Source organism: Halichoerus grypus, chromosome X (assembly GCF_964656455.1).
Source record: "Halichoerus grypus chromosome X, mHalGry1.hap1.1, whole genome shotgun sequence".
Lineage (NCBI taxonomy): Eukaryota > Metazoa > Chordata > Mammalia > Carnivora > Phocidae > Halichoerus > Halichoerus grypus.
The window spans coordinates 1605051-1624781 of record NC_135727.1 but is presented as its reverse complement, the minus strand read 5'-3'; the positions used below and the strand labels follow the sequence as shown (position 1 = coordinate 1624781).

The window sequence follows — 19731 nt, the reverse complement described above, 5'->3', positions numbered from 1 at the left end:
CCCTACATCCTCCAGCAGTGCTGCTGAGATCATGTCCGTGCTGTTTTTCCACATCATGAGATATAAACAGGAGGATCCGGAGAACGTAGACAATGACCGTTTCATTCTCTCCAAGGTAAGCCTGCACAGGAGCCCAGGGCCTGCTCAGATGCTTGCTTTTTTAAATGATTTTAAAACCCATTGTGTGGTAACCAGGCCTGAAATGGGTTCTGTTTATCTTTTTGGTTATTATTTCTTTGCCTCATGTCTTAGTCTGTTTAGTCTGCTATAACAAAATAACCACAGATTGGGTGGCTTATAAACAATAGAAATTTATTTCTAATAGTTCTGCAGACTGGAAGTCCAAGGTCAGGGTCACATGGTCACATTCTGGTGAGAGTTTTCTTCCTGGTTGCAGATTTTTTATTATATCCTCACATAGGAGAAGGGGAAATAGTCTTTCTAGGCCCTCTTTTATAAGGGTACTAATCTCATTTGTGAGGGTTCTGCCCTTCTGACCTAATCACCACCCAAAGCCCCCCCTTATTGATAGTCTACCTATCAATAAGCTTTATTTTTCATATCTCTGTAGATCTGACCTGACACAATGGGGGTCTTTCTCATTATACTAAGTATAGTACCAGGTACTGCATGACTTTGGGGAACAGGAAAGAGGAGTGATGTTAAAAGCAAGGTCAATCTAGAAGAATGTGCAGTTTTGTTTGTTTGTTTGTTTTTTAAGATTTTATTTATATGACAGAGACACAGCGAGAGAGGAAACACAAGCAGGGGGAGTGGGAGAGGGAGAAGCAGGCTTCCCGCGGAGCAGGGAGACTGATGCGGGGCTTGATCCCAGGACTCTGGGATCGTGACCTGAGCCGAAGGCAGACGCTTAACGACTGAGCCACCCAGGCGCCCCAAGAATGTGCAGTTCTTTTGATGCTATCTGAAAGTTTGCTGTGTCCTAAGCAAAACATTTAAAATTCAACTGGTAGAGCACCATGTACAAACAAACCCCAGATCTGGGCAGTGGGAATTAGTTTAAAGAATAAAGACAGAGGGTGCCTAGGTGGCTCAGTCAGTTGACTGTCTTGACTCTTGATCTCAATTCAGGTCTTGATCTCATGGTCGTGAGTTCAAGCCCCATGTTGGGCTCCACACTGGGCATGGAGCCTACTTTAAAAAAAAAAAAAAGTCAGAATGTGGGTGTGGCTGAAGTATCTGGGGTCATAATTTTGACCATGTCTTGGTGTCTGAAATGTAATCTCAAATGAGGTTTATCAAAAAATAAACCAAAATTTATGACTGTGTGTGTAAAAAGAGCAAGATGAAGCAAAAATGGTCTATTAGCAGTGAATCTAGGTGAAGAATATATGGGACTTCATTGTACTATTCTCAAAAATTTTTTATAAGCTTGACCTTCCTTCACAATAAAAATTGAACAAATGTAGCTGTAGAAACACAGTATGAGCATTCACATCTGTGGTTTAAAAAATGGTAAGATGGCTAGACTATCCCATAACTGCTGCTATCGTATTCATGGTTATTGGCCTGAGAGCGATAAAGAGGCTTTCTGGTGTGCAGTAGCAGGCTGGGCACTGTTTAGCTGCCAGAACTTATATATTCATCAGATTTAAGAAGCAGATAAAATTGGAAGGAAGGAGAAAACACATAGGAGCATAGTCCATCATGGCATTGGTGGTGAGAATGGAATGAGTGGACTTGCTACAGCGAAGGAGCCAAGGTTTTCACTACTGGTGCTTCTGGGGCGTGAACGTCCAACACAAACAACTGCATTAGGAGGCTCACCGTTAAGGCCTGGCAGTATTGGTATTGCTGACTGTGAAGTACTGTGAAGGCTTGTGAGGAGGGTCTTGTGATCCCCCAATTCTCCCCACTAGGCCTTTGTTTTTGATTTATCAGCTCTTGTTTTCTCCAGTCAAGCAGGCCAGGGAAGAAACCAGAAGGCTTTTTTGTAAACTTGTTCTTTGTGCCAGAACAAAGGTGAGGACTATCACCTGAGGGAGAAGTCTTTTCTGAGTGGACATAGCACCTAGTATGCATTTTTATTGTAGCTCTTGCCCCCCCCTAAATTGTGAGTGTATGCCCCTACACCCAGCATAAGGGTCTTTAGGGAAGAAAAGGGAACTCCTGTGGGAGTACTTCCACAGTGCCAGGCATCATGCTGGTGTCTGCCAATCTTCTCAATCAGTTCTACAGTCTCCTGCTGCCTGAGGGGGACTCTTCGTCATACCCATAAAATGAAGAAGCCTTGAAGAAGTGGGCTCATTTACACACACACCCCTCACGCTTTAAAGCCAGGGGGAAGCAGAGTTGGTCTGGGTGCAGAGCCCAGGCTCAGTCCAAGGGCACACAAGGCAACTGGGGGCCAGACCTTATTATGGGAGTAAGGCTAGGAACCATGGGGTGGAAGAAAGAGCTTCAGTGGTATGGTTCTACCGGGCTAGAGATACAAAACAGAGGGAGTCTCGGGGGGCACAAAGCATGTGAAGAAAAGGTCGAGAAGGTTAAGAGCCCTGGGAGGAGCAGAGGGGTAGGGTGGAGCAGGACGGGAGAGGGATGAGACTATTTTGGCCCATCTTTGGTAGCAACAACACCTAATTCTTTGCTTGAATGGAGCTGACATTGGTGGGAAGGGTCAGACAAGAAACCTAGATAACCAGCATGTCAGATGGGGGCTGGAGTGGACAGGCTGGTGCAAGAACTTGGGCTCTACTTGGCAGGAGATGGAGAGACCTTGGACCGGTCTCTCTGCAGGGTGATGAGTGGACAGGTTTTAACAGGCTCCCCCTGATGGCTGTGTTGAGAATAGCTATGGGGGGGGAAGTTTGGAGGTCGCTGCAGTGACAGTCGTTTGTGGCTAGTTCAAGGTGGTGGCAGTGGAAGCATTGAATAAGCTCAGTGTGTCTTTGGAAGCTTGGGACCTTTGGCACTCCCTTGTGGCACCCAGAGGGTATTTTTTCCATGGGATAAAGATAGCTTGTGCATAGACACAGGAGGAGGGGAGAGGAAGAGTAGTGGTGTAGTGATTTATTTCTGGCACTTCTAGATGACCACTTCTGAAATCTCATTTGACCTGAGTTACAAACCAGGGAAATTGTAATCATCTTCAGTGTTTTTGGTTTCTGTTTAAGAACCCACATTCTCCAAAAAGATTGAACATCTGGTTTGTGCATGACTAGATAAAAGACCTTATGAAAATGGCAAGGCTCATGCTTACATTTCCTGCTTTGCTCCTGGGCTCTGTTTAGGCTGCTGTGTGGAGAGAGACTGTCCTTTTGTATGTTCCCACGGGTTCAGTTGAACTTGGATTACTATGGCTCCCCTTGTCTTGGTGATGTTGATCTGAGACTTGGGGTGCATGTAAATGTGGTAAAGAGATAGATACCCTAAAGGGTGGGAGGGGCCATTCAAAGGAGCAGCCTGTGCATCTAGGTTCATTTGGTCCCTTCTCTTACAGAGACTTTCATTTGTTGATGTGGCAACTGGATGGCTCGGGCAAGGACTGGGGGCCGCTTGCGGGATGGCCTATACTGGCAAGTACTTTGACAAAGCAAGGTAAGACACACCGAGTAACTACTTACTTGTTTCCACCCCATCCCTCGGGCACTTTGGCTTTATGTATGGTTTATTAGTTTGGGAAGACGGTAATTGTTTTGAAAGTTCAGACTACCAAGTGTTCAAGCAGTAAAGAAATTGTGTTTCTGGAAACTGTTCTAGCTTCTCTGGTTGGGTTCTGCAGTGTAGAAACAGGTTTATTTCTATTATTTTCTAAGACTGACAGCTTTTTATTTTGCATCTCCGTGAGCTTCGTTATAGAGTGAGTAGCTGGTGCATTTGCATTAGGGACCCCTATATGTTAATAATTAAAGGGTTCTTTTTCTACAGTGGCTCTTTCATTTCTCATTATTGCTCTATTAGTCCCTATCCTGTGGTTAATAAATTTTTTAAAAATTTTGCAGCATTTTTGGGGGGTATGGGGTTGTGTTTTATTGGTATTATTAACATTTTTGTGCTTTTGTTGCGGAGAAGTTTACCATTTACAACAGCACATATGCTCCTGAGGTAGAATGTTTTGATTGATATGATTATTGTAAATAAATTTGTAAGATGAGAAATAGAAGATGGCAGTGCTTAAAACGAAGCTTACTGAGAAAACCTGTATATTTAAAGTGTCATTTGGGTGTTTAAGGGGGCTACTTTCTCCCCATCCCCTCGTTTATGGATCCCAGAGAAATGGCAGAAGAACGCTAGAATGAGAAAACTAGCCAAAGGTGAAGTCCATCTTGTGAGGCCCAAGTTTTTAAAGCTGTGTTTCCTTAGCTGTCAAGTTTGGACAGAATTGACAATGGAAATAGTCTTAGGAACTTAATGATGTGAAGCAACTGTTTCAGTCTGTTCCTTTGTTTCTCTCCATGAAATATATTTGTTTGAGTGACCCAGAAGATCCCTAAGCACAGTCTTAACCTTTCTTGGCTTGCCCCAGCTACCGCGTGTTCTGCCTCATGGGAGATGGCGAGTCCTCTGAAGGCTCCGTCTGGGAGGCATTGGCTTTTGCTTCCCACTACAATCTGGACAATCTTGTGGCCATCTTCGACGTGAACCGCCTGGGCCACAGTGGTGCCTTGCCCCTTGAGCACTGCATAGATGTCTATCAGAAGCGCTGTGAAGCCTTTGGGTAACTGTGTCCTATTTTATGTCACCTTCTGTCTAATTCCCCCTTCACCTTGTAACCTGGCATTCTCCTGGGTTGACAGGTGGAATACTTACGTGGTGGATGGCCGTGATGTGGAGGCACTGTGCCAGGTGTTCTGGCAGGCAAGTCAAGTGAAGAACAAGCCCAGTGCTGTAGTTGCCAAGACCTTCAAGGGCCGGGGCATTCCAAGTAAGCAAATGTTTCCTTTCTGCTTAGGGTTCTTAAAAACATCTGTCTGCATAGCGATGTGGCAGAAGGAGGCTCAGGATGGCAAGGCAGACAAACTGGCTTTGTGCTCAGTGATTATGCCTGTAATATGTGCTGGAGGCTCTTGCTTGGCCCTCATAGATAGCAGGTCTGATTAGGGTTGGAGGGGAAGCCCAGACCCCCAGCAAGTGAGCAATGGTTTTCTTTGTGCAGGAGGGAGTGGCTAGGAGGGTAGTCCATCAGTTAGAGAATTGGCAGAGAGTGATCTGCACAGGAGTGCAGAGTGAGAAAGAGTGCTACTATGTGCACGAACAGGTATGCAGGTAGGGCATGCATACATGCACCCTTGCCTGCGCCTGCGCTGTCTGGGGGGACACGTAGGGAGCTAGTGAAGCAGCACCTCTGGGAAAGGTACCTGTGGAACTGGGGGTCAGGGAAGGAAGGGCGTTTTGAAAGTCTTCTTGCAGATTTCAAAGCTGACACCTGAAATTATTCATTTCAAGTATAAAGAGTTGCAAAGGGTGTGATTGCTGGTGAGTTTTAATATCAGTGCTTTAGAATAAAACTGTTCTGTGACTCCTCCCTAAAATACAGTCTTTTTTTTTTTTTTTAAGATTTTATTTATTTGACAGAGACAAAGCGAGAGAGGGAACACAAGCAGGGAGAGTGGGAGGGGGAGAAGCAGGCTTCCTGCGGAGCGGGGAGCCCGATGTGGGGCTCGATCCCAGGACCCTGGGATCATGACCTGAGCCGAAGGCAGACGCTTAACGACTGAGCCACCCAGGCGCCCCCTTAAGATATACAGTCTTAACTGTGGTATCCCCAGTTCAGTAAATGACCACTTAACCAATTTGCTCCTGGGAGAATTCTGGGTATTATCTTTGCCTTCACTTCTCCCTTATGTGCCCCCTACATGCAAATCCAGTCTGTCATCAGTTGTAATGGATTCTGCTCCTACAGTAAGTATATCTCAGACCTGTTCACTGCTCTCCATCTCCTGTGCTCAGACCCGTGTCGTCTCTCCTTAATTATAGTCTCCCCAGGCCAGTCTCCACACAGCCACTGTGGTGATCTTCCTACATTTAAGATCTGATCAGTCACCTCCCCGCTCCAAATTCCTCAGTGGTTTCCTGTCTTGCTTCTGACAAAACTCAAACTCTTTATACCCACAGGATTTTCCATGGTCCACCCTGCCTGTCTCTCCAGGCTCATCTCCCACACTCTCCACTCCATTCACCAGTATATGGGCCAGTGGCCCTACTCAAGAGCCTCTGGGACTTTTTAGGCGGTCCTGTGGGGCTGCAGTACCAACTCAGGCTCCCTGTGCCAGGTTTTTACTCCTGTGGGTCCTTGGCTGACATCTTTTCCATCAGGGTGTCTTTGAGATGACCTAACAGACACTCAATTAAATACTTATGGAACGAATGTGTTTTATTTGGTCGCAGGTGTTGAAGATGTAGAAAATTGGCATGGAAAACCAATGCCAAAGGAAAGAGCTGATGCAATTATAAAACTGATTGAGAGCCAGATACAGACTAACAAGAATCTTGAACCAAAACCCCCTATTGAAGACTCGCCTCAAATCAATATCATGGATATAGAAATGAGCTCTCCACCTGCTTACAAAGTCGATGAGCAGGTAGGCAAACTGTTCTCTGCTTTTTTTTAAATACACACAGGACTCTTCATGTGTACTCTGATCTCCATGGATGAACCAGTTATTAGATTGCATGATATGTAACTAAAGGTTACAAGCAATAGAGGTGGTTTTAGTATCTCCTTTACTATTTTTTTTAAGATTTTACTAATTTTTTAATTTTTTTTTTTACTAATTTATTTTTGAGAGTGAGTGGGAGGGAAGGGGGCAGAGGGAGAAGCAGACTCCCCACTGAGCAGAGCAGGGAGCCCGATGCAGGGAATCCGACGCCGGACTAGATCCCAGGACCCCGGGATCATGACCTGAGCTGAAGGCAGACGCTTAACCGACTGAGCCACCCAGGCACCCCTCACCAAACTGAATTTTCTTAGCGGTCAGCTGATATTTATTAACACCTAGTACTGCACAGCTTTTGCTTGCAAAATTCAGTTTGTGGTCTGGCAGTCTCATGTGCATGAAACTGCCACTGTTTTGTGTCTACTCTAAGGGTGGGGACCTGGCTTCAAACTTATTCCCTAGATTACAGAAAGAAGTAGGTCAATTCATCAAAGACCAATTCTTCAAAAAGGAAACAAATTAGGCATGAAACCCTGAACATAAAGCCTTTTACCATGTTTATATTCTGCCTTTTTGGTATATTATAGCAGACCCAAAATAGGCTGTGTCTTCAGGACCTAAGAAAACAAGGTGGTGATGAGCCCAAGAGGAAGGAAATATTTTCTAATCCTTTTTTCTTTTCTTTATTTGGAGACATTTGTAGCGTTGCTTATGTTTTTTGTTCTGGTAATATGGGTTAAAATAAATGAATTTTGACGACTCACGAAATGAGAAAACAAAAAAAGGCGTTAATCAGGGAAAAGCACATATTAATGAAGGATACTTTTGGCAACACTTTTAACTGTGAACACACTTGGAACAAATAGTAGAACTCACAGGAATTTGTCCTACAGAAGTATGCAGATGTATCTATAAGAATGAATGTTGATTGCAGCACTGAATGCTGAGGAAATTGGAAATGACCCATCTAGAGGCTAAGAACTTGCCCAAATTATTAAAAAAAAATTTTATGTTTTATTTATTTATTCATGAGAGTCAGAGAGAGGCGGAGGGAGAAGCAGGCTCCCCGCCTAGCAGGGAGCCTGATGCAGGACTCGATCCCAGGACCCCGGGATCATTACCTGAGCCGAAGGCAGACGCTTAACCATCTGAGCCATCCAGGCACCCTATTAAAATTTTTTTAAAAGATTTATTTATTTATTAGAGCATGAGCAGAGGGAGAGGGAGAAGCAGACTCCCCACTAAGCAGGGACCACTCCCCCCATCATGACATGAGCCATAAGTGGACACACAACTGAGCCACCCAGGTGCCCTATTATTAAAATTTTTTTAAGTTGTAAAGCAGCATAGAGTGTAATTTTCCTTTGTGTAGAAAATCTTAAAAGGGGGCATCATAGGGGCACCTGGGTGCTCAACAAATACTTGTTCATAGACCATTCCCAAAAAGATGCTACATAGATTCATCATTTCTGCCTACCTCTGGACAGGGGACTGGGTGGCTGGGGGACAAGAGATCAGGGAGAAGATGGCCTCTTTGCTCCATAGCCTTTCAGACCTTGAATTTTGTACTGTCTACATGAATTGTTTATTTAAAAAAATAGGGGCACCTGGGTGGCTCAGTTGGTTAAGCATCTGACTCTTGGTTTCAGCTCAGGCCATGATCTCAGGGTTGTGAGATCAAACCCCACATCAGGCTCTGAGCTGGGCATGGAGCCTGCTTGAGATTCTCTCTCTTTACCTCTGCCCTTCCTGCCCCCCCAAAAATACGTTTTAAGTGTTTAGATAAAGACAAAGAAGCAAATTTTGTTTTTTTAGTAATGACTTTATTGAGAGAATGACTCCCTATATATACAGTCATCTGTTTGAAGTGTACAATTTTAATGGTTTAAGCATTTTTTTTTCTTTTTAAAGATTTTATTTATTTGACAGAGAGATAGAGCCAGAGAGCACAAGCGGAGAGAATGGCAGAGGGAGAGGGAGAAGCAGGCTCCCCACTTGAGCAGGGAGCCCGATGCGGGGCTCGATCCCAGGACTCTGGGATCATGACCCGAGCCGAAGGCAGACGCTTAACCATCTGAGCCACCCAGGCACCCCAATGGTTTAAGCATATTAACCAAATCCTGCAACTATCACCACACTCGATCTTAGAGCATTTCCATCACCCCCAGAAGAAACCCTACCCCCGGGGTGTCTGGGTGGCTCAGTAGGTTAAGCATCTGCCTTGGGCTCAGGTCATGATCCCAGGGTTCTGGGATTGAGCCCCACTTTGGGCTCCCTGTTCAGCGGGGAGCCTGCTACTCCCTCTCCCTCTGCCCCCTCCCCCTCAACTCATGCTCTCTCAAATCTTTGAAAAAAAGAAAGAAACCCCACACCCATTAGCAGTCATTCTCCATTCCGTCCAGCCCCTAGTAACTATTCATCTACTTTCTGTTTCTGTAAAGTTGCCTATTTTGGACATTTCATATAAATGGGGTCATATAATACGTGAAATTTTTGCCTGGTTTCTTTGCCTTAGCACAGTCACTGAGGTCCATCCCTGTTGTGGCATGTACAGCATTCCATTTTATGAATATGCCATACATTTTGTTTACCTATTCAATCTTTGATGGACATTTGGGTTGTTTCTACCTTTTGGCTATTGTGAATATTGCTACTTTGAACATTTGTGTACAAGTTTCTGTTGAGATATATTTTTCTCTTGGGTATATACCTGGGAGTAGAACTGCTGGGTCATGTGATAATTCTCTGTTTAACATTTTGAGGAAATGCCAAACCTTGATTTCTAATAGAAAAACTCAATATTGTGAAGATGTCAATTCTCCCCTAAATTCATAAATTCAGTCCAATCTCAAATAATATCCTAATGGCATTTTTTATTACTGGTATCATGATTCTAAAGTTCTACATTTTATTTTTTTGCAGTTAGCCTTATCAGTTTTATAGTTTTAAAAAGTCACAAGCATTTGCATTTTGTGACATTTAAATATTTTGATAAACTATATGAATGGGGCAGAAGAAGAAACTTATTTTTGAGAATCAATAGCCAGTGAGTCAAGTATGGATTTAAGATTGGCTAGCAACCCATTTTTAAGATCCTAAAGGAGATTATTGGTGAATCATGAATTTCTTAAGATAGAAGACAATTTGTAATCCACAAAATTTCACCTTCCTTCTAAATCTGCTCTAAAAAACTCCACTGTTTGACTTTTCCAGATAGCTACTCGGAAAGCATGTGGTTTGGCTCTGGCTAAGCTGGGCCATGCAAACGATAGAGTCATTGTGCTGGATGGTGACACCAAGAACTCCACCTTCTCAGACATATTCAAGAGAGAGCACCCTGAGCGGTTCGTCGAATGTTTTATTGCTGAGCAAAACATGGTGCGTGTGCTGTGGGCATCCCTCTTGGGCCTTCACACTGACTTAACAGTTGCCTACTGGGTACAGGAGGCCAGCCCCAAATTACAGTTTTCTTTCCATTTATAAAAGCAAAGGAACCAGAGAAAAAAATAAAAATGTCTCTGAGGAAACAAGTAAAGAGTAGCCAGGCAGTTTGTGGGGTGGCTTCTGGGACTGCTAGGAGGGGCATAGTAGACTGCCCAGAACCATCTCCAGGTACACTAAGGGCAGCAGGCCAAGAGTCACAGCCATGACCCCAGGGCTCCAGACCTGAAGTATCCCAAGCTTGCCAGCAGCTTTAGGTGTTCTTTAGGTGTTAGGAAGATCTGTCAGCACGGAGACAGCATTCCCTCCTCCTACCAGTTGACTGGAGCCAAGCAGGGATCCCCCTTTAGATGGGTGTCCACAGCCAGCTGGCTATGTCCCTGCCTCTGCCAGCCTGCACATTCATTCATGGTGCTTCTCTGGCAACCGTTCCAAGGGTGTTCTGATTCATCTTTGTGTTGCAGGTGAGCGTGGCACTAGGATGCGCCACCCATGGTCGGACCATTGCTTTTGCTAGCACCTTCGCTGCCTTCTTGACCCGAGCATTTGATCAAATCCGGATGGGAGCCATCTCTCAAATCAACATCAACCTTATTGGGTCCCACTGTGGGGTATCCGTTGGTATGAGTTCTCAGTGCTTCATATTGATAGCCTTCTTCCCTTACAGAGAAAGATTAGCATGTGAGCGATTGACCCACCAATGTACTTGGGGGTTCCATAATGTTTGATTATTTATAACCTTTCTTTTTTTCATGCCATGTTGTGTTTTAAAAGTTCCGGACACTGGGTTACTTTTGAGAGGATTTCTTGGTGTTACTGTAAAGTGCCCACTCTTTCAGTCATTGAGAAACAATGATCTGTCCTGAGTGCGCATTATGTATCGAGCTGCATACTGGGTATGAATCGGGCCACCCCAGCATCACAGACTTCTTTCTGCTCTTAGTGTGGTGCCCTTTGTCTAAGTGGGGACAAGCAGCATGGGTCCAGGGAAGTGAGCACAGATTGCTGGGGCTCTCTGTCTAGGCTGAGCTTCCTGGTCAGATGGAACCGGAAGTCTTGAAGAGTGGGATGCAGAGGAGTGAGGCTGAGGCAAATATAGCTCTAGGGCATTAACCTGGCAGGACAGGCTAGACAGAAACAACGGGAAACAGGGAAGTCAGAAAAAGGATTGAGATACAGTGTGCAGTAGAAGTAGATAGAAAGTAAGGGTGAATCTGTAAGAGTCTGAAGAAAGAGGTCAACATTTCTGACTGGTGGAGGAGTCCAAAATTGCACAAAAAGTTAAAGTCTCCAGTAATTTCTTGCTTGAGAGACATCAGAGAGTTGTGTTCATGAATGACAGAAATGACAAGATGTGCCTTTGGTGGAGTAGGTCCTCTAGGTAGATGTGACAGCTTGTGTACACTGCTAGAATGCTGGAGGGGAGGGGGCCTGGGAAGTGGACTTTGGGAGTCCTCTCTGGGACTTACTGGGAGAAGTCTTTGAATGGGCCAGATGGTAGGTGCAGAGTGGGAAGAGAGAAAGGCCAACAGCATTTCAGGACTGAGCCAGGCAGACAGCCTGGCCCAGAGTCCAGGGTCTTTGCCCGGGGTCAGGTGTAGTGTAAGTGTTAAAATCAGTCAGCTAAGTGACGAAGTGGCTCTAGGTCCAACCAGAGGAGCTAGGGTCCTAAGGTTAGATAGTTTTCCCAGGCAAGGCACTGTGCACAGTGACCATCCCTTTCCTAGCTGGAAGAGCTAGGCTGCTGTGGTGTACATTGGGCTTTCTCTTTGCTCAGCATTTCTCGCCAGAAGCTCTCTTCCCAAGCATACCCTAAGACCCCCTTTACTTAAAACAGCACCCCCAAGAATACCCCAAAGGTATGCTCAGGTACTTTGAAGGTCTCAAGAAATGAGTAAGACCACTTCAATTTGAAACCCCAGTCTCTTGACGGAGAATTATAGAAGAGGAGAGGAGAAGGAAGGACAGACTCTGAAGGGATCCTCCTAAGGAGAAGACGACAGGGGCACAGAGACTTGATGGGGCCAACTTGGCTACCAGAGCTCAGGGAAAAGAGCATCGAGTCACCATGGATAGCAGTGCCAATGACTGAATGCCAGACATTGGCGAGGGTCAGGGCCAGATGAGACCACTGGTATTTTGATCTGGAAGGTCAATTAGGATCCTAACCCACAGCGTCACTGTGATGTCTCAAGGGAAATAAAGATGTGACAGTTCATTATAATTATAAGGCATCATGTTGACAAAAGAATTGAACGGTTTTGTAGTGTTCTGCTACAGGTGTGGGGTCCCCCCCCACCATGGCAATAAGCTGTTCCTTATCCAGCAGAGGGCAGGTTCCCAGTTGACCCTTGATGATGTTTTTGTTGGGCTGTGGCTTTGCTTTCTCAGGTGAAGATGGTCCCTCCCAGATGGCCCTGGAAGATCTGGCCATGTTCCGATCCATTCCCAACTGCACTATTTTCTATCCAAGTGATGCCATCTCAACGGAGCATGCTATTTTCCTGGCAGCCAATACCAAGGTATTTTTAAGGGGACGTTGGTTCGGACAGAAAATGCTTCTGGGCTCTGCTACTAGTTTGATACTGATGGTTGGGTTTTCTCGGTTTTTTTCTCAGTGTAAAGATAATAGATATTCATTGTGGAAGATAATGTTGTAGGATTCCTTTAAAAAAGAATAATTGCCCAAAAAAGGTGATTACACACATAAAACGTGAACACAATCATGTTGTACAAGTGCAAAAGGATGCCAAACAACATCTGATGGCCCATACGGGGCAGGGCTCAGCATGAGAGAAGAGTGTGCCCTGGAGGCTCCGAGAAGGGGGCTGTCAGCAATGCCACAGGAGTGGGCTCCAGCAGGCTCGAATGCTGGTCTTAGATACACCCTATGCCGTCACCACCTCGTGAGATCCAGAAAGCTTGAAGAGTGGCCAGTGTCTCCACTGCAAACAAACCTCAGAGTCCTCAGTCCTAGTCTGCCCTCCAAACATCTTAGAAGGACAAGAGTATGAATTCTGTCCCACTTGTTCCTCATGTTTCACACAAGGGCAGCAGATGGACAGCCTAATTCCTGTCTAGAACCCAACTGCAGGGGAGACTAGAGGACAGAGTCTGTACCTTTTCATCTGCTCCAGCTAATGGTCACCAGACTCCCCTCAACACCCATCTTTGCACTCACCCATGGTCCTGCATAGACAGCCCTGGGCATGGTTGGGATAGGTTATGCAAGTTCCTAAGTATTTTTGACACATTAGAGACCTATGATTCTTTGACCTTTTTTTTTTAAACCACTGTATGTATTTGTCTATACTTTTTTACTTACTGTATCCGGAAATTGCTTTATGTCTGTGCATATATAGAGTGATCTCCTCTGTGCTGCAAGATCCCATTTCTTGAAAGTTCAAAAAAGGCAAAGCTGTGGTGATAGAAATTAGAGGTTGCTTTTCAGGTGGGGAGAGTGGAGAGAGACCTGAGGAAACTTTCTGGCAGGTGCAAATGTTATTCATACTCAGGTGATAGTTACATGGTACGTGCCTTTGTTAGAATTTGTGGAGTACTCCACTTAAGTAAATTTTATCTCAATAAAAGCACTGAATAGAATTGGTTTATAACATGTGAAGAAATGAACAGAGTAAGTGTTTCTAAATTAATATATCAGTTTATAATGTGTAGTTTAAATATGTGTATAAATTACCAAATACTTTAGACACTTGAGTATTTATGCTCTGTTTAAGTTGATAAAAATGTATTTACTTACATTTTCTCATTGGTAAAATAGCAAGTCTTTTTATATTCCAGCGTGTAAGGTATTTCTAAGAACTAAGTATTACAAGTTATGGCAAAAATTAGTTGCTTACTTAACATTGTGTTCTGGGCTTTGTATTAAACATGAGTCAGTGCTGTGGCCTGAATTTGTGTTCTGTGGAGACAGAACGAGTCTATGTATTTAAGAAAGCTTTCCTACCATTGAATGTGACAGCATAGAAAGTTTGTCACTGAGGGCATCTGCCCAGGTCCTACATAGGCTTTTGCCTGGTTTGGTAGTAATCTGATCAGGTGACACTGACCTGTTTGCCAGTGGTTGTAGGTGCTTATTCTTTGTTCCAAAATGTGCACTTTGTTTTTAGTAAAAAGAACTGTTTAGTCTTCCTCCCCCCTCCCTCTTTTAAAACAGGTTTATTAGGGGCGCCTGGGTGGCTCAGTCGTTGAGCGTCTGCCTGTCTGCCTCCGGCTCAGGTCATGATCCCAGGGTCCTGGGATCAGACTCTCTGCTCCGCGGGAAGCCTGCTTCTCCCTCTCCCACTCCCCCTGCTTGTGTTCCCTCTCTCGCGGTGTCTCTGTCAAAATAAATAAAATCTTGTTTGAAAAAAGTTTTTTTAAAAGAACAGGTTTATTAGTTGGAAATTTAGTTTGATTTTTTTAAAATTGTGGCTCTGGTTTTATGCCCTAGGGGATGTGCTATATTCGGACCAGCAGACCGGAAACTGCAGTGATTTACACCCCACAAGAAAGCTTTGTGATCGGACAGGCCAAGGTAAGGCCTTAAAAGTTCTCCAGTGTCTTCTAGTATCCTTTCACGTGGAGAGAAGTGGTCTAAAGTTAGCACTAGGTATCCCCACAGTCGAGGTTTGATCCTTTCTTTGCTCTAGTTTAAAAAAAATCAATTGTGAGCTTTGCCTGCTTTTCCTCAGAAAGGAACATTCTACCACTGCCAGTCTGAGGTAAACTTTTCTCTTTTCCAAATGGAGTTTCTCTTTGTTGAACTTGTAAGGATAAAGTGGTAACAACTTAAATGTACTTGAGTTTTTTGGTGTAAATTACCACAGCCTCAAGCCAAACAAATAATAGAACCCATTTCAAATTAATAACAAATCTGTTAGATTGGGGTTTTGCAGATCCAAGCCAAGAATAAAAGAGAACATGAATGCATTGCCCATGGGCCTGATAAAGGCTAGCATCACTGGGGACTTCCGATCTTCTGTGTTCTCACAAGAGCCCTAGAAGCACAGATTGTTAGCAGCCCTGTGTTGTAGATGAGAGAAGGTAAGCAGCTTACTCAGGGTTCACAGTTAGTGAGCAGCAAGACCAAAACTCAGACCCAGGCATTGACCTGGCCTCTGTCGGGGCCATGTGTGCAGAAAACCAGCAGAGTCTGGAGAAAATAAGTGGCTCTGCTCCATCACCTGGAGAGCAGGGCTTATAGGTGTTTGGGCATGTTTCCTTCCTGCCTTTTTTAAGGCGATATATCATAAAGGAGATCATGCTGCATCAGATAGTTTTATATTTTGCTTTTATCTTTTAAGCTTTTTTAGAATATCATTAATACTCAAACGTGTGAAAGAGCAATAGCCAGTCATAAAGGAGCAACATGTGACCTCTGACTTGATGGCTAATAGCTAGGCTGCTGCAGAATTCGTTTTTAGTGCTCAGAATGACTGAGCAGTGATTGGCTTTAGTGCCACAAAAAAGCGGGTTATCCAGAACATTCCATGACCTCTACTAGGTAGCTGGACAGTACTGAATGAGAAAGCGGCAGTACTCACCTTCAGTGTTAACTACAGGTTTTGTTGTTCCCCGCCCATACTCTCACATTGAAACTCAAGGATGTTTGCCTCTGAGGGTGGAGGGGGCAGGTCTCGGTAACATCATGTGATTTGCAGAGCTTTTTCATATCCTGTCTTTTTTTCCCCCCCCTAATATTTGCCCCGTCCTGACAAAATGAAGTAAATTTCCTGATGGTAACGGATGTGAGTTAAAATGTGTGTGATAATGTGCATGCCATAGATAATTCAATAGCTAGGTTTTGCAAAGAGGACATAGATAGGGTGTGGGAGAGAGTGTGTGTGTGTTTATATGTATGCATATGAAAAAGCTAGGACATTCTCAATAGAATGGGGTGGCTTAGAAGCCCTGAATATTTGTACTGTCAGCAGTGGTTCTTAAGCTACAAGGAAACCTATACAAAGGGATGAAATGAAGAATAATTTCAGATGCCTTTGGTTGGGTGGCTTTGGAGAAAATAAAACTCTACCAAAAAAGGCTAAGCCCCTGTCTTTGCTTGCAGAATAGCAAGTGGTTAAGAGTGTGGACTTTGATGTCAGACAGGCCTGCCTGCTAGCCTCAGTGTTAAGCTGGGCGAGTTCCTCCCACTCTGAGATTCACTTTGCCCAGCCACAGAATGAGCCTCCAATGCATGGGCCTTACAGGGCCCTTGGGCATGCAAGGTGCTGGGCAGAGAGCATGTTGCAAATGCCCCAAAATGATCCCCGTTAACTTGTTCCTTATCAGAGTCCAATCTGTGTGCATGCCCCAACAAGATGTCCAAGTAGTCCAGGGATGGTAACCTCTCTAGACCTCTGTGAGTGAGTCTGGTCTGCAACATATGGTCCATACAATTTGCTTCTGGTCTTCTGCCTTTCAGATCCCAGTTTGAAATCCACCTTCTTTGCTAAAGGGTATTCGATAAGAACTTAGTAATTAGGCACCGTAAATCATGAAGCATGGTAGATGAATTTCTAAAAATGAACATTAAGTAGGGTTTATCAAAAAGGGTGTCCTTGTTAGTGTACTGATTCAGCTTTTTTATATAGTGAATTAAGAAGTGAAATTGGTAGGATTGGGGAAGAGCAGCATAGCAGTGTTCTCTTTGAGATGCGTTCTGTGCATAGTAACTACAGCTTTTTTGTTCTATGGGCACAATACCAGGTCGTCCGCCACAGTGTCAATGACAAAGTCACAGTTATTGGAGCTGGAGTTACTCTGCATGAAGCCTTAGCAGCTGCCGAAGATCTTTCCAAGCAAGGTCAGTTGGTTGTTGCTGGACATTGAAGTTTAAGCTGGGGAGAGGTAGGACTTGGGCTGCCTCATGTGTCCCAATTGGTCTTTATTCTAAGTCTGTTTCACATACAAAGCTGGATATTGATCTTTTCCAGATATTTCCATCCGTGTCATTGACCTGTTCAGCATTAAACCCCTGGATGTTACCACCATTATCTCTAATGCCAAAGCCACAGGTGGCCGTATTATCACAGTGGAGGATCACTACCCAGAAGGTATGTGCAAGGCTTGAAGATCATTTTGAAAGTCTGCTTTGGTGGGATGTGTTTTTGATTTCCATGATTGGAAGCATGACATGCCCCTGGGTATCATCCAGCCAGACACTCATCTAACAACCGTTATTACTGCTCTTTGCAAGTGTATTGTTGTGTAGGGGTCTCTTAATCCACCTACACTTGTTCCTTAGGGTGAGGCCATGCCCATACTCATTTGTATGACCTCAGCACAGTGCAGCGCCTGGTGCCCAGGTGGCTCAGTGGCAGCACAAAGGAGTGTCTAACTCAGCATTGTGGGTAGGGAGGGGTCTTAAAAAGCTTCACAGTTGTGCTTGAGTTTTGAATGATTAATAATTTGCTCCCCTCCCAAAAGGGGAATAGTGCCTTGTAAGCAGAGAACACAGCAAATGCAGAAAAACTGTGTGACTAGGGAGGAGGGGGCTGGGAAGGTTAGGTGGGACATATGAGGGAGTGGGGAGTTTCATATGTGCATGTGTCAGGGGCCCAAGAACACATCCGTGAGCCATAGTGATTTTCTAGGAGCACTCTCAGTGCTTTCACAGCTGAGGTTTATTGTAGGGAAAGGACACACACCAGGACCCACGAGAACAGAAGACACAGGTGGAGAACCGCACACCTTCAGTTCCTTCCCTCCCTTCCATGAGGGGCCTGCTGAGTGCTCTCCCTTCTCCAGTAGTGACAAATTGCATCACTGGAGACTCAAGACTCAGCACCTGGGTTTTATTGGGCACTGGTCACACCCCCTCTGCCAGACACACACCAAACTTCCTGACTCCCAGAGGAAAACACGTGCTCACAGGGCCTCGCACCAGCCCATTGTCCAGGTGTCAGCCGAGGGCCTGCCTAGTCGTTCTTTTCTGTATAGTTTATTGGATGGTTTAATCATTTTGGGGTTGCTGAGAGCCTTAAGAACCTGAGCTTGTAGACCCCCTGCGTCTGTGGAGCCCCAGTTGAGAGAGCTCCTGCTGTAGTGGGGCTGGGAGCAATTTGGAGACTCACAGGTTTTGTGGGGTTTTTTAAAAGACTTTATTTATTTGAGAGCGGGGAGGGGAGAGGGAAAAGTGGACTCCCCACTGAACAGAGACCTCGGTCCCAGGACCCTAAGATCATGACCTGAGCCAAAAGGCAGACACTTCACCAACTGAGCCACCCAGGCAACCCTGGAGACCCACAGTTTTGAATGAGGACTCTTCTGGCTAGTCAGAGGACAGAGGATGACTGTCCCATGAATCAGTGCCTAGTGAAAAATATTTTTACCAAGGAACCAGCAAATTCAAAGGCCTCTATATTTGGGGGCTTTAAGGCTGACTAGCCACTACCAGAATAGAGCCTCCTGTCCCTTGTTTCCCCAGGTGGCATCGGGGAGGCTGTCTCTGCAGCTGTCTCCATGGATCCTGACATCTTGGTCCATCAGCTGGCAGTGCCCGGAGTGCCTCAGAGTGGGAAGCCGAGTGAGCTGCTGGATATGTATGGAATCAGTGCCAGACACATCATAGTGGCCGTGAAATGTATTTTAATGAACTAAAATACATTAGTTGGCATTAGACTGGGAAGACTGGCTTCTCTACCTTACATTTATGCTTGTTGCCAGACTTATCATTTAAATCTATACAGTTGTATTTTCTTAAAAATTTAAGCAAGTTAACTACTTTCCTGTTATATCATAAGTACATATACAAGTGTAACTCTCGTCTTTGACTCATTAATAAGATTACAAATAAGAGAATAGCTGACAAAACTTCTGATAAGACAACGGGTAACTGGGTTAGGGATCAACGTAGGATAAGTTTCTTAAATGTGTATTGTAAGTAAAGAAAGTGTAAATTGCACTGTCAACTGCAATCGCTCACATGTTGTGGCCCTGTAGCACCCTGCCACACACAGCTGTCCTCATCTGACAGTTTGCGTGCTGCCATCCTACCTGCAGCTTCCTGGGGACAGTGTGACTGTAGGTGCCCTGGAACGTCCTCTGGCGTTTGTTTGCCTTCATCTCCCCTGGACAGGGCGGAGGCTGTGGAGCAGCAGCGGAAGCTCTCCGGGTGTCCTGTGCTGTGACAAGAGGACACAAACTAGTTCTAGTCTCCACACTGCACTCCTTTGTGAGTGCACTCAAATGTCTCATTTGCCCAGGGACCAAACTGTTAGCTCAATCATATTCATCTGCTAAAGGTACTAGTTAATGTTAATAAAGCATTTAAAAAAACCCAGCTGCTTTACTCTATTTGTGCTTTGTATGTGTGATTTGGTTTCTCCTTAATAAAATTCTAATTAAGGAAGGAGTTTCTATCTAAACCAGGAAAGAGAGTTACGTTCCCCTACAGTAGAAGCCCGGGGAAAAGGTATTAGGCGGGAGGTGTACCACTAGAGGATAGTGTATGGCTTGAGCTGACAAGAGGAATGTCTGATATGTCATGGTCCTAATTTTTACTGCCCTCATTTACTGGTCAACAGGGGTCTTTGTTCAAGAATAGTAGAGACCCAGACCCAGAACTACCCTGGCACTTGGGAGTCCTCGTGGGGGCCTACTCACTCTGCTCCTGTGCTTTTAAATCACTGAACTGGTTTCCTGGCCTGTAAAATTAGCATGATGATTGCTG

General features: G+C 44.8%; 1 protein-coding gene across 1 annotated transcript; it reads left to right on the top strand.

Annotated features, from left to right (window-relative positions):
* TKTL1 (transketolase like 1) lies at positions 1–18721 on the top strand. The gene is made up of 12 exons (XM_036111210.2): positions 1–115; positions 3461–3558; positions 4487–4678; positions 4758–4885; positions 6349–6542; positions 9831–9995; positions 10523–10679; positions 12450–12580; positions 14512–14595; positions 16767–16863; positions 16994–17113; positions 18487–18721. Exons 1-12 carry the CDS (start codon positions 32–34, stop codon positions 18657–18659), a joined length of 1623 nt encoding a protein of 540 aa, XP_035967103.1. The 5' UTR covers positions 1–31; the 3' UTR covers positions 18660–18721.
* Positions 18722–19731: the final 1010 nt, after the last annotated feature.

Excerpts from the sequence above, each read along its gene's own strand:
- TKTL1 (XM_036111210.2), top strand. The coding sequence starts at position 32 with ATGTCCGTGCTGTTTTTCCACATCATGAGATATAAACAGGAGGATCCG. Across the intron at positions 4,679-4,757 it reads AAGCGCTGTGAAGCCTTTGG|GTGGAATACTTACGTGGTGG; the intron begins GTAACTGTGTCC and ends CTGGGTTGACAG. Across the intron at positions 12,581-14,511 it reads TCCTGGCAGCCAATACCAAG|GGGATGTGCTATATTCGGAC; the intron begins GTATTTTTAAGG and ends TTTATGCCCTAG.